We start from the raw sequence: 12,083 nt of genomic DNA, 5'->3' as shown, positions 1-12,083 counted from the left end.
GAAGCACTTATCAAAGCTCCTTGCAGTCTTGGGTCCCCCCGCACTCACCACAGCCGGGGCCCCACTGCTCCTCAGCCTGGCCAGCTCCAGTTCATGCTGTCTTTGTTTCTCCTTCTCCTCCTGCTCATGCCTACGTTGCCTCTCCTTCTCCTGACGTTCCCTCTCCTTCTCCTCCTGCTCATGGTGACGTTGTTTTTCATGATCCTCCAGCTCCCTCATTTTCATCTCCCTCTCCCATTCCAGCAGCATCCGCTCCAGCGATGGGGAGCTCCGCCGGGAGGATCCCCTGCTGGCTGCCGGGGTCAGGGTGCCCTCGGTATTCGCCGGGCTTCCCCCAACCCCTCCCCCAGGCATAGGTAGGAAGGGTCTCTGGATGTCCTCGGCAGCAGTCTGACCTTTCCCAGCCCGGTCAGGCCCCAGGGCCCACGCTGCGTCCGCCGGGCAGCTTCCCTCCGGGACAGGGATTGGGTCATCCAAGCGATCCCTCTCCTCCAACTGGGCAATCAGCTGTTCCTTGGTGGACCTCCCAATGCGCAGCCCCCTCTGCCTGCACAGCTCCACCAGGTCACTCTTAAGGCGTTTAGCATACATCTCCCTGCTGGCCACTCGCAGGCCTGGGCAGCTTTCTACAGTTTCCAGGAAAAACCCCTCATGTGCCAGTCCTTCTTGAGGTCACCACCTCTTTGCTAGGGTCGAGCTGCAGACTCCTCCACCCCGGGACCGCTCACTGCAATCCCCCGGGGGACGCTGTTACTGCAAAAGTCCTTCTCTCTGGTCACACACTCCCAGGGGTTAACCGCCCCCTGAAACCGTCTCTCTCTGAATCTTCAGCACGCCTGGTCCCTGTCAATCCCCCTTCGTTTTACTGTTCCCCAGTCACTTACTGCAGGAAGCGCTGTTCATGGTTTGCAGTAAATCCCACCTCTACCACCAGTTGTCACGGAGTGTGGGGGGGTCCAGGCCCTGCACCCCTCTTCCTGGGATTCACTGAGACTCTCAGCCAGCCAGTAAAACAGAAGGTTTATTGGACAACAGGAACATGGTCCAAAACAGAGGTTGTGGGTACAACCAGGACCCCTCAGTCAAGTCCTTCTGGGGGAGCAGGGAGCTTAGACCCCAGTCCTGGGGTTCCCTGCGTTCCTCCACCCAGCCCCAAACTGAAAACTAAACCCCCCCAGCAGGCTCCCTTCTGCAGCCTCTGTTCACATTCCTGGGCAGATATGTTACCTCCCCCTCCCCCTCCTGGCTCAGGTTCTCAGGTCTCCCATCCCCAGGGCATGTTCCCAGGTCAACACTCCCCTGTCCCTGCTGCGTCACATCCTCACAGACATCCCCTAGTTAAAGCAGTGAAACCCCTCTAACATGGGCGCAGTTATCCAAGGATAAGGAGCTGTGTAGCTTATTTCACTTGGCTTATTTCACTGAACCAGAACACACCACGCCAGTGTAAGCACAGGATAACTGTGGCCATGCTGGACAAGAAGAGGGCATTATAACATCTTCCCTGACTACTACAAGGGGCAGTACAGTAAAGGCCCAGTGAAAGTATAGCTGCCCTACTACTGCCTCAGTGTGAACTACTGAAGGTTACTGGTTTCAGAGTAACAGCCGTGTTAGTCTGTATTCGCAAAAAGAAAAGGAGCTGTAGCTCACGAAAGCTCATGCTCAAATAAATTGGTTAGTCTCTAAGGTGCCACAAGTCCTCCTTTTCTTAAAGGTTATTGGATATGCTTGGCAGCCAGGAGGGGTAGCAAGCCTAAAGAAAAGGCTCCTAAGGGGTGCATTGGAAACTGCTTTGGGTGGAACTGGATTAGGAGTTGGAATACTGGATGCTACTAACCTAGAGGTATTGGCAAACAATGGAAATCCCATCAGTGCATCCTTATCAAAATTAGGAATGGGGCAACAATTATTTTCTAAAATACAGCCAGTATGGCAACAGCAAGGTAAAACGGATTTATTACTTTTAGCAGAGGCTATGGGAACTGTGATAAATGAAGTGGGGGGAGCTCCCTTTTATCAACACCCAGCCAGCAGCTGTAAAATCCCTCTTTGTAGCTGTTCTCTAATTGCTCTACCTGTAAAGGGTTAAAAAGTCTCACTGCGATGCATACATAAAAGGAAGTGAGTGGGCACCTGGCCAGAAGAGCCGATGGGAAGGCTAGAACTTTTTAAAACTGAAACAAGACTCCCCTTTTGTCTGTCTGTGGTTGTTCTCCTGGAGAGGCAGACAGGGAGCAGCTATGCTGTGAGAAGCTTGGGCCAGGTATGAAAAATCATCAGTATCTTACCTAGAAACTATTCATCTAAAACCCCAGATATGTAAATGGATCAGGAAATGTCTAGGACAGAGGAGGGGGCAAACTATGGCCCGCGGGCCACATCCAGCCCACAGGACCCTTCCCTCTGGCCCCCAGGCAGCGTGGTGAGCGGGGCGGAGGCTAGCCCCTGGCCCCTCCCCTTCTGCTTCCTTCCCTCCCTTGTAGTCACAGTTCCCCCAGCACCTGGGCAGCGTGGCTGCAGCTCCGGCTGGGCGGCAGGGCTATAGCGGGGCCAGACCTTGTGCTCCAGGGCAGCGCGGTCAGGGAAAGTTCCAGCGGGGAGGCGAGGAGCAGGGGAGGGTTACAGGGGGGTGGTCAAGGGGCCTGGGCCCTGCTGCCAGGGACAGGGGCAGAGCAAACCAGGGCCCACCTCCACCTCCAGCAAGCTTGGCCCCTGTCCCCAGCAGCCAAGCCGAGACAGGGAGCGAGCCCTGCCTGACTGCCAGGGAGAGCAGCCAAACGAGCAGGGGAAATGCACTGGGAGAGGACTGAGCCCCCCTTTCCCCTACCCCACAGGTAACATGGGGCGGGGAGAGTAGGGAAGTTTGGACAGGGGGCGGGGGACCCCAGAGGGGCGATTGGATGGAGAGGTCCCAGGGGGGATGGTCAAGGGGCAGAGAGCAGGGGGTTTGGATAGGATGCAGGAGTCCCAGGGGACAGTCAGGGGTGGGGAGCAGGGGGGGTTGGAGTTCCAGGTGGCTGGGATGGGGGCGGGGGCCTTCCCTACCCGGCCCTCCATACAATTTCTGTACCCGATGTGGCCCTAGGGCCAAAAAGTTTGCCCACCCCTGATCTAGGAAGACACAGTTAGGTTTCTCCCTTTTATTTCTTTATGGCTCGTGGATTCCTCTGTGCTAACCCCAGGTGCTTTCGTTTTGCTTTTAACCTTTAAGCTGGACTTCAAGAAAGCGATTCTTGATGCTTAATCCTTGGGAGTTTTTTTTTTTAAATCTAGCAAAAGCCTAAATTCCCAGATGTATTTTCTTCTTTTTTTTATTAATAAAATTTACCTTTAAGAACAGAGTTGGATTTTTGTGTCTTAAGAGGTCTGTGCACATGTTGTTTAATTAGCTGGTGGCAACAGCCAATTTCCTTTTTTTTTCCTTCTTCTTCCCCAGCTCTTCCCTGGAGTGGGGGTGAAAGGGCTTGAGGGTACCCCACAGAAAGGAATTCCCAAGTGCGCCTTCCTGGGTTCTCAAAGGGGTTTTGCCAGGGCCGCCCATATTGGGGGGGGAGAAGGGGGGCAATCTGCCCCAGGCCTTGGGCCCCGCAGACAGGGTGGGGGCAATTTCGGCAACAATTCGGCGGCGGGTCTTTCAGTCCCTCTCTTCCTCAGCAGCGGCACTTCGGCGGCAGCTCAATCGCTCCGCTTCAGCCTTCTGAGGCAATTCGGCGGCGGGTCCTCCTGTTCTCTTCTTTCTTTGGCGGCACGACTTGGGTTTTTCTTTTTTTTTTTCTTTGCTGCTTGGGGTGGCAAAAACTAACTTTTTTTTAATGGAAATTGCTTTGGCCCAGGCCCTCTGAATCCTCTGGGCGGCATGGGTTTTGCACTTGGGTGGTGGCAGCATCTACCAATCCAAGGTCAGAGAAAAGCTGTAGCCTTGGGGGTTTAATACAAGCCTGGAGTGGCAAGTATTAATTTTTAGAGTCCTTCAGGGCCCTCACCATCTGCACTCGAAGTGCCGGAGTGGGGAATCAGCCTTGACAGGAACAATTCAAGAAAATGTGTCCTTAGCATTAGCCTGTACACAGGCCCAAGGAATAAGTCAGCAATTGGTTGTCCAAATGATTCGGGAAGGCAAGCAAGGAAATTTGCTTTTGGAAATAAAAAAGTTGTTGTTAGAAAAATGTTACAGGATGGGAAAGACAATTAATGGTATGGTGCAAATTGGTAAACTTTACACTGAATAAAGACCAAATGGTTCTAAGAACACCCCTGTCTAACTACTGATATATATCCGGCGGTCTAACTACTGATATATATCCGGCGGTACCTGTAGGAATCCCGCTAACAAAAAAATTTGGTTATGTATTCCGCTGATCATCATTCCTGGGCATATAAAGAACATCAACAATGGAAAACCATTGACATGTTTCAGTGTGTGGCCCATGAAAATTTGGGATGTGTGTGTGAGGATCAAAATTTACAAAAAAGAGATCAATGTTTTTATGCTCAAACCAAAGGGACCCAAAGATGTACATTTGATATATTCATTGAACAAAAGTCAGCTGTTATATATGCAGGAAGGGGATGTGTTTGTGTTAGGAATCACTGTGCAACAGTAGTAGCATAGTATAAGGAATTGTATTTTATGACTTATTTAGTTAATAGATGTTTTTGCACTATTACAAAAATTGTAAGTTGTGATTTTGAATACTATGTTTCCTTGTGGACTGTAAACTACTTAAAGTTTAAACCACAGTTGTATCACAATGTAACACACCTGTAACCTTAGAATTGAGGTTCATATAGCCATGAATAAGACCATGATAAGGAAACTGTTGGCCCATCCTATGTTATATTCACATCTACAACATGTTGCGCAGACAGGAAAGCAAATATGTATTGAAGTACCGCATGATAATACAAAAGTCATCCAGGTGCTGAAAACTATTGTAGATGCAGGAGATCACTCTTGCTGGGAAACACTGTTAGGGTGGTTGCCTTCTGCAACTGGTATGCTAAATATAATGGTTCACCCCATTGTGGTGATCATTGGAATCCAGTTGGCTCGAATAGTGAGCATAATAGCTTTGGCTTGCTGGATGAAGAGAACTGTTCAGAGAATACAGGAAGCTGGCATACAAAGTCAAATAAGGCCCTTGTTAATTATACCCAGGAGGCAAGATCAAGCTCAACAGGTCTGAGTGCTGGACTCCTGTAATAGTAATGATGACTTTGGTAAAAGTGTCATTAAGGGGAGGATTGTAAGGTCCAAGGCCTTCTTCTACAGTAAGCAGCAGCAGCCACATTAGGAGAGCAGCAGCCATGAGCTAAGAAGCAGAGAGTCACATCTAAATTACATAAAAACAATGTGAAGGGCTGTTAAGGAGGCTCCTATCCTAATAGTACCAACCATCACCAGACGAAGAAACAGATCTTAAGAAAACTTTGTTTGATGCATTCTGCCTGGCAAGGAATCACTTATCAACAGCTGTGATTGTGAAATCTCTATTTCTTTATTGTTTGACTTTACAGTCCCCACTTCTCTATTGTTTATCTGTAGGGTCCCTGTCTGGTTCTTTGATTGTTTCTGTCTGTTGCATAACTAATTTTACAAGATTTAAATCAACTAAGGTGGTGGGGTCTGATTGGGTAAAGAACTGTTTTGTAATGGGCTAGGATGGGTGAAAAACACTGTTCTGTGGGACTTCAGTTTAAAATGATTGGTTAAGGCAGAGCTAAGCAGGACTCAAATGTAACTATATAAACTGGGGTCCAAACAGAAGTTCTCTCGAACCTAACCCCAAGACACAGCCCAAGATCAGAGCTGCCACACTCCAACACCCTGCCAATCACACTGTGCAGAAGCTGGAGTCCCCGGATGACCTGATCCTGACTGGCCACCAGGAAAAGTTTGTCTGCCTTATTGGGAGTGGTGAGCATTGTATGCTTAGCATGTGCATTCTGTTTTGGTGACTGTTAATAAATAGAGGTTAAGGCTATTACTGTGTAAGGCTCTTTCACTGGCAACAGGCCGCACAAACCCACAGAAGATTAGGCCCTGAGCCCTAGGAAATGGTTATAGGCAGGTGCCTTTTGCCGGGAGCCCTAGGAAATGGATAAGGGTGGGGGTGCCAAAATTAACTAGGTTATGCCTTGAGCCCACAGAAGGGTAACAGTGAAGTGCCCTAAAGTGTGAGGGTAACACAGAGTCTGTACTCCCTCCTTGCTCTGCAGCCTGATGCCCTCACATGCTCTCGTGACCCCAGGCTCTCATGCCCAAATTGCATCGGCCTGTCCTACCTGATGGGAGAGAGAGATGAGAAACCAGCTTCCTCCATCAGAGTCTTCAGTTCCCACAGCTCCCCTACCACCTTCGCCTTCTGCTCCAGGAGCTGCTGGTTCTTGGCTCTGACGCGGAGGAGCTCTGCCTGCAGGCTGCTCTCCCTCTCCAGGGGAGCCAGGGTGAGGAGATTGGGTTGCGCTGCCTTGGCCACCGGGCTCTTCTCAGGAAGCCCTTGGCTGGTCTGGAGGGGAAGCATGGTGCCATAGGACAGGTTATTGTGAAGGGCTAATGTATCACTGAGCTGCCTGGGGCAGGGCTGGACGGTGCCCAGGGAGGCCTTTAAAGCACTGACCCTGGAAGCTGCACCCAAAGGCCTTTGGTTCCTGCTGGATTTCTTCACCAGGCCCTGGTTCTCAGCTGGTCAAAGCAGCCAACCTGACTCCCAGCTGTTTAGCAATGAGCAAGTCTCACGTCAGCTGCACAGCTCCAAGACAATCTGCCCTGGGTCCTTCCAGGAGCTCCCCTGGCCACCCCACTCTGGCCGAGCTCTGGCAGCACCTCAGCAGAGCGGCGCATCTCTTGGACTCACCTGCTGGCTTGCGGCTCTGGGCGGCGCCTCCCCCTTGATGCCTTCAGCACTGACGTCCCCGGCGTACTCCCGTCCAGGCTGACCTAGCAGAGACACCAGGCTGTGAAGCACTCAGAGTGAGAACAACCCAGGCTCTTCCAACCTCATCAGCGTTCCCGCTAGCCCAGCCGCTCTGCAGGCACCCAGTGTGGGGAACGCCGCCAAGACCCCACAGTGGCTAGAAACAAAGGACTGAGCCAGGCCACTTGCTCCCACCCTGGGACATGGCCCCACTCCCTCCCTGCGCCAGGCACCCCCACATGGCTCTGGAGGCCAGTCCCTGTCCCTGTGGGGATGCTGCAGGGAAGTCTACCTGCACTTCCCGAACTGCCTCTGGGCCTGGAGCAGCAGTATGTGAGGCTGACCCAGCCCTGCCCAGGAAAATACCCACCCCAGCAATCTGCACCCCATGGTGCCCTCTGACACAGCCAGCCACCGGCAAGCTAGGCCCAATTCCTGGCTTCCCAGAGACTCAGGACCACGGGCCCTTCTGCAGGAGATGCCCTGTGCGCATTCCTGCCCTTTCCCAGCAAACAAGAGCTACATGCATTCCCGCCCCGCCCCCACACAATGCCATGCATGAGGCCCATTCCCACCCAGCTCCCTGCAGTTCCCCCCATGCCTGGATGGCCTCTCCTTGCTCCAGGGAGCCTGAGAGGGAAGGCATGCAGCTCCCAAGCTAAGTTCCCTGTAAGCTGCATGGCCGTGCTGCCACACAGCAGCCTATTTAGCACCATGCAGGTGCTCAGGGAACCCTCCCAGGGACCCGCCGTGGCTGGGAGAGGGGCACCCTTCCCCGGTCCAAACCTAGCCCGACCCCCAACCTGCCATGGCTGGGGCGGCACTCCAGCCCCAACTATGCCACAGCCTGGACCTGCCCTACCCTGGTCCGAATGTGGCTGGGGTGGCGCGGCCCGGATCCAGCCATGGCCAGGGTGGTGTTTCGTGGCCCGGACCCAAATGTAGCTGGGGCAGTGCGGTGTGAACCCGGGTGGCTGTGCCCAGATCCAGCCGCAGCGGCCCAGCCCAAAACTGTCACAGGGCACCCTTCCCAAACCCAGCCCCGGCCCAGACCTGCCGCTGCTGGGGCACCCCACTCTGAACCTAGCCCCGGCCAGACCTGCGGGGGCCAAGGGAGGGGCACCTATCCTGCAGCCCCAGGCCCAGAGCTGCCGTGGTGGGGAGAGGCAACTTCCCCCCCCCCAGCCCAGGTGCACCCCAAACTCCTCATCCCCAGCCCCACCCCAGAGCCTGCACCCCCAGCCACAGCCCTCACCCCTAAACCCAACCCTCTACCCCAGCCCTGAGTCCCTCACCCCCAGCCCCACCCAAGAGCCCATTCCCCCAGCCGGAGTCCTCACAGCCCTGTACCGCAACCCTCTGCCTCAGCTCTGAGCCCCTCACTCCGGGCCCCACCCCAGAGCCCGCACCCCTAGTTGGAGCCCTCACACCCCTGAATCCCAACCCTCTGCCCTAGCCCTGAGCCCCCTCCCACACTTGGAACTCCTCGGCCCCACCACATGAATTTTGTTATGTGTCACACATCACCTCCACACTGGAGCACATCACAAAATTCATTCCACACATGGGTGGGAAAAATTAGAGGGAACACTGCTCCCAAGGCCCTGGGGAGGGTGCTAGACAGGCAAGGACTCCAGTGTAGCACACGCTGCGGTGCTGCAGACCCAGGGACACTGCATGCCCTCATTACAGTGCAATGACAAGCAGAATAAAACTGCAGGCACAGTGATCGGCCAAGAGGGGTCTGGTCCAAAAGGCAGAGGGGAAGTGATGAAGGTGGGACCCAGTGGGACCCCAACCGAACAAGCTTTCCAATAACCCTCTGGGTCAGGACTGGAGCTATCAGGTGCTACTGCAGTACTAATAGAGGATAATAATAGTGTTACAAGCTCTCTGCTCCCTGGTGCCCTCACCCCAGACAGCTTACCACACAGCCAAGGGCTTCTCTCAGCCTCCAGGCACTCTTCTGCCCAAGAGCACCAAGCCTCACAACCACCAAGGCTCCGCCAGACTCTGCTCTGCCTGTCAATTGTGGTTCCTGACACCGGCTGCCTAGAGCTTGGCAAGACCCATCAGGACAGGAAGGGAAAAGCCAGGAACTGACAGGTCACCGGCTGGTCCCAGGGCAGCAGGAGCCCAGCAACAGGCCATTGCTGGGAGTGAACATCTCAGAGAGGTCTGGCGTCAGCCACAGGAAAGAGCAGCGCTGCGCCTGGTCCTCAACCGGTGCAAATTAACACCACTCCACTGCGTTTGACAGATCAACACCGACTCCCACATGCCGTGGACCTGGCTCCGCCTGCTCCAATTTCAGCAGCAAAGAGAGAGATTACAGGGCAGAGTGAATCACCCCAGCACATACCCAGCCATCTGAGCATCAGTGCTGCAGGCCGTCCATCGCCCCAGGCCGGATCGCCCACAGCACCAACAGCACTGAGGGCAGAGCGCTGGAGGGGAGTGCTGTCCTTGCCATGCGGCTGACAGGGCTCTCTTCCATCCACAGGCTGGCAGAGCAGGGTGCTGGCAGCAGAGCGTGGTATGGTTGCTCTGCTTTAGTCCTATTGACTCAGGCAGAGCCAGGCTGCCTCTGGCCTATCCCAGGGTCACGGCAACCCCAGCCTCTCATGGGGTATCACTGCGAGGGGGTCAGGGTCCTCAGCCTCCCCCAGTCCCTGGCTGTTTCTCAAGTTACAAGGTGGGGAGCCCCGGTTTCTTGTATTGGAGGCTCTCGTTCACCAGGGCTCACTCCCGGGGTCTTTGCTTTTGGAAAGGGGGGTGCAGCTGCTCCAAGGTTGGCTGGAGATGGTTGTGCCCCTCACCCACCTGCCCTTCCTAGCCCACCCAGCAGAGTCCCCAGCTTCTCAGGGGGTTGCACCCAATAGCTGGACCGGGGGGCAAACACACAGAGTAGTCTCCAGGCTCTGACTCCCTCTGCCCCACTGCCCGCCCTGGCTCTCAGCATGGGTGCGGGGAAGTGGCCCCAGATTCTTCTATGGATTGTGAGGAGGGCGCAGCAGGCACTTCCAGCCCCAGAACCGGGAGGTCAGACACAGGGCAGTGTACAGCCCCACACCACAGAGGGTGCTGAGGGAGACACCCTTGTCTGTCCCACAAGGAGGGCCCAGGGCTTTATCTGAGCCTAGTCAGGGAATATGTTAATGGGACAGGAGACCCTGCGACCTGGGCGAAGCACTGCGGCTATCGGGAGTGGCCTGGTGGGCAGCAGGGCAGAGCCACCCCCAATGGCTGGAGCAGGGTGGGACAGTTACCTCTGCTGACCATGGTATGCCAAGCGCTCTCCATTCCTTCCCACTCCCACTGGACCAGAGCTGGCCAGTGGGCTGCCAAGTCTGGGATCCACCCTCTGTCATTAAAGCAACACTGGGGATTTCAGGGGAAGACAACTCCTCTCACACAGCACCTGGCTAATTGTCAGTGCCACACATGGTGAGAACTGCTGCCTGGCCACGGCAGAAGCTAAATTGATGCCCTGAAGCATGAGATTTGATTACATTTATTTTAGCTCCTTGTCCATAAACTCACAGATTCTAGACTCTGACATACAGGCAGTGAATTCAGACACTGTGTGAACAGAGCTGTTCTTTGCTCTGAATTTAACACCATTTATGCAAGAACCAGGGTTTTTTCCTGCTATGTGAGGCAGAATGAGCAGAGGGACCAGTCGAGCTTCTAAATTTCCCTTCACGATGTTCAGTATCTCAATCGAGTCTTTTCCAATCCTCCATTTTCTCCCCACCCAGCCGTCTTTGCAACCTGTCTTGGGACGGGCACCATTTCAGTTAATCTTTTTCTTACAAGTCTATCAAAGCTGAGCCCAGTTCTGTCCCTGTTCCAAGGTACTCATGCATCCTAGTTCACTGTACACTGGCCAGGTGCCCTCTGGAGCCACCTCTGACAGCTTCTCCATTCCTATCCTCAGAGGATCCCATCAATTCAGAGACCATCAATAGAGCTGAAAAATCCAGTCTATTTCGTTAACATGCCTTGCCAGGCACTTCCCTTCTGCCTTCTAGTGTTATTAGCGAACTCCCCCAACTCAGTGCTCTGCTGCCTTTTCCAATCAGTCTATTTCAATGGTTTGCACTCCTTTGCTTCCGCTAGAGTTACAGTTGCAAAAGTTTCCACAGAGCTCCCGGTTTTCACATGCCCAGAACTTTCTGCAGCAGCCATTCTTCATGCTGATGGAGAAATCCTGGCTCTGCTGAACTCAAAACTGACTTCAACAGCATCAAGATTGCACCATTGGTCTTGGCATTGGACTATCCTCTCCCCCCATGTTTTAATGTGGGCAGAGCCCCAGAGGGAGCTTTTCCATATAAGAGTGTAAGTAAAATACACTTTTCAGACTTCAAGGCAAACATAAAGAACAGCCGTAGCAGCTCAGACCAGAGGTCCATCTAGCCTAGTATCCTGTCTTCCAATATTGAGGGAGTGAACAGAACAGGACAATTTACTGAGTGATCCATCCCCAGTCAGCTAGTCCCAGTTTCTGGCAGGCAGATTTAGGGATTATTTAGGGAAAATTCAGATGGCTCTTGTTTGAATCAGGGCTCCAGCAGCCAGTGCTGAGCACTGTCCAGTTGAGGATGGACTTGCCATGTATTCTGGATAGGCCAAGTATTTCACAGACAGCCTATATTTAGAAATGGTAGAGAGAGGTTTTATTACAAAACATTCAGTGCTATTTTTATCCTTCCATGCTAAGGCACTTGATTCAGACCTGCTGCCCTCTGCACTAACTTGCCTATATACTTGTTTGGAGGGATCCATACACAGCAGGACAGACACCCAGGAAGGTACATGTGGGTGCCAGTGAGTTTAATCTGTCTCCCCACAGCTCCGATTTATGCAGTCTCTCTCAGCTGGCTGTGGGCTGCTGTGCAGATCAAACCTGCCTGAGCTCAGAGTATTCTGACCGCCACATCCCTTCTTGCTCCTCACATACCCCTAGGCTGGGGGATGAGAGGGGAGAGCAAAGGTCCATAGCTGGCCCTGCACTGGGGGAAGCCCCTGGGGGCTTCCCCCCCGACTTGCCTTCAGACCCCCATGTCCCACTGGAGTGGCACACAGGAGCTGTAGCAGCCAGGGCCCTAAACCTGTCCCAGGATTCCTGCTGCTGTTTCAGTGGAGCAGTGAGGGACC

General features: G+C 53.6%; 1 protein-coding gene across 15 annotated transcripts in view; it reads right to left on the bottom strand.

The window, feature by feature from the left end:
* The window catches only part of PDE4DIP (phosphodiesterase 4D interacting protein), a 153,528-nt gene that overhangs the window by 35,552 nt on the left and 105,893 nt on the right, over window positions 1-12,083 (bottom strand). For all 15 annotated transcript variants that reach the window (XM_074960872.1, XM_074960881.1, XM_074960880.1 and 12 more), the window contains 2 exons: window positions 6,861-6,943; window positions 6,289-6,512 (listed from right to left, as the gene is read on the bottom strand). In XM_074960872.1, coding sequence (XP_074816973.1) covers window positions 6,289-6,512; window positions 6,861-6,943 — 307 coding nt within the window. The remainder of the gene's footprint in view (window positions 1-6,288; window positions 6,513-6,860; window positions 6,944-12,083) is intronic.

The sequence above is a fragment of the Natator depressus genome, chromosome 8 (assembly GCF_965152275.1).
Source record: "Natator depressus isolate rNatDep1 chromosome 8, rNatDep2.hap1, whole genome shotgun sequence".
Lineage (NCBI taxonomy): Eukaryota > Metazoa > Chordata > Testudines > Cheloniidae > Natator > Natator depressus.
This window is presented reverse-complemented; position numbering and strand designations above follow the sequence as displayed.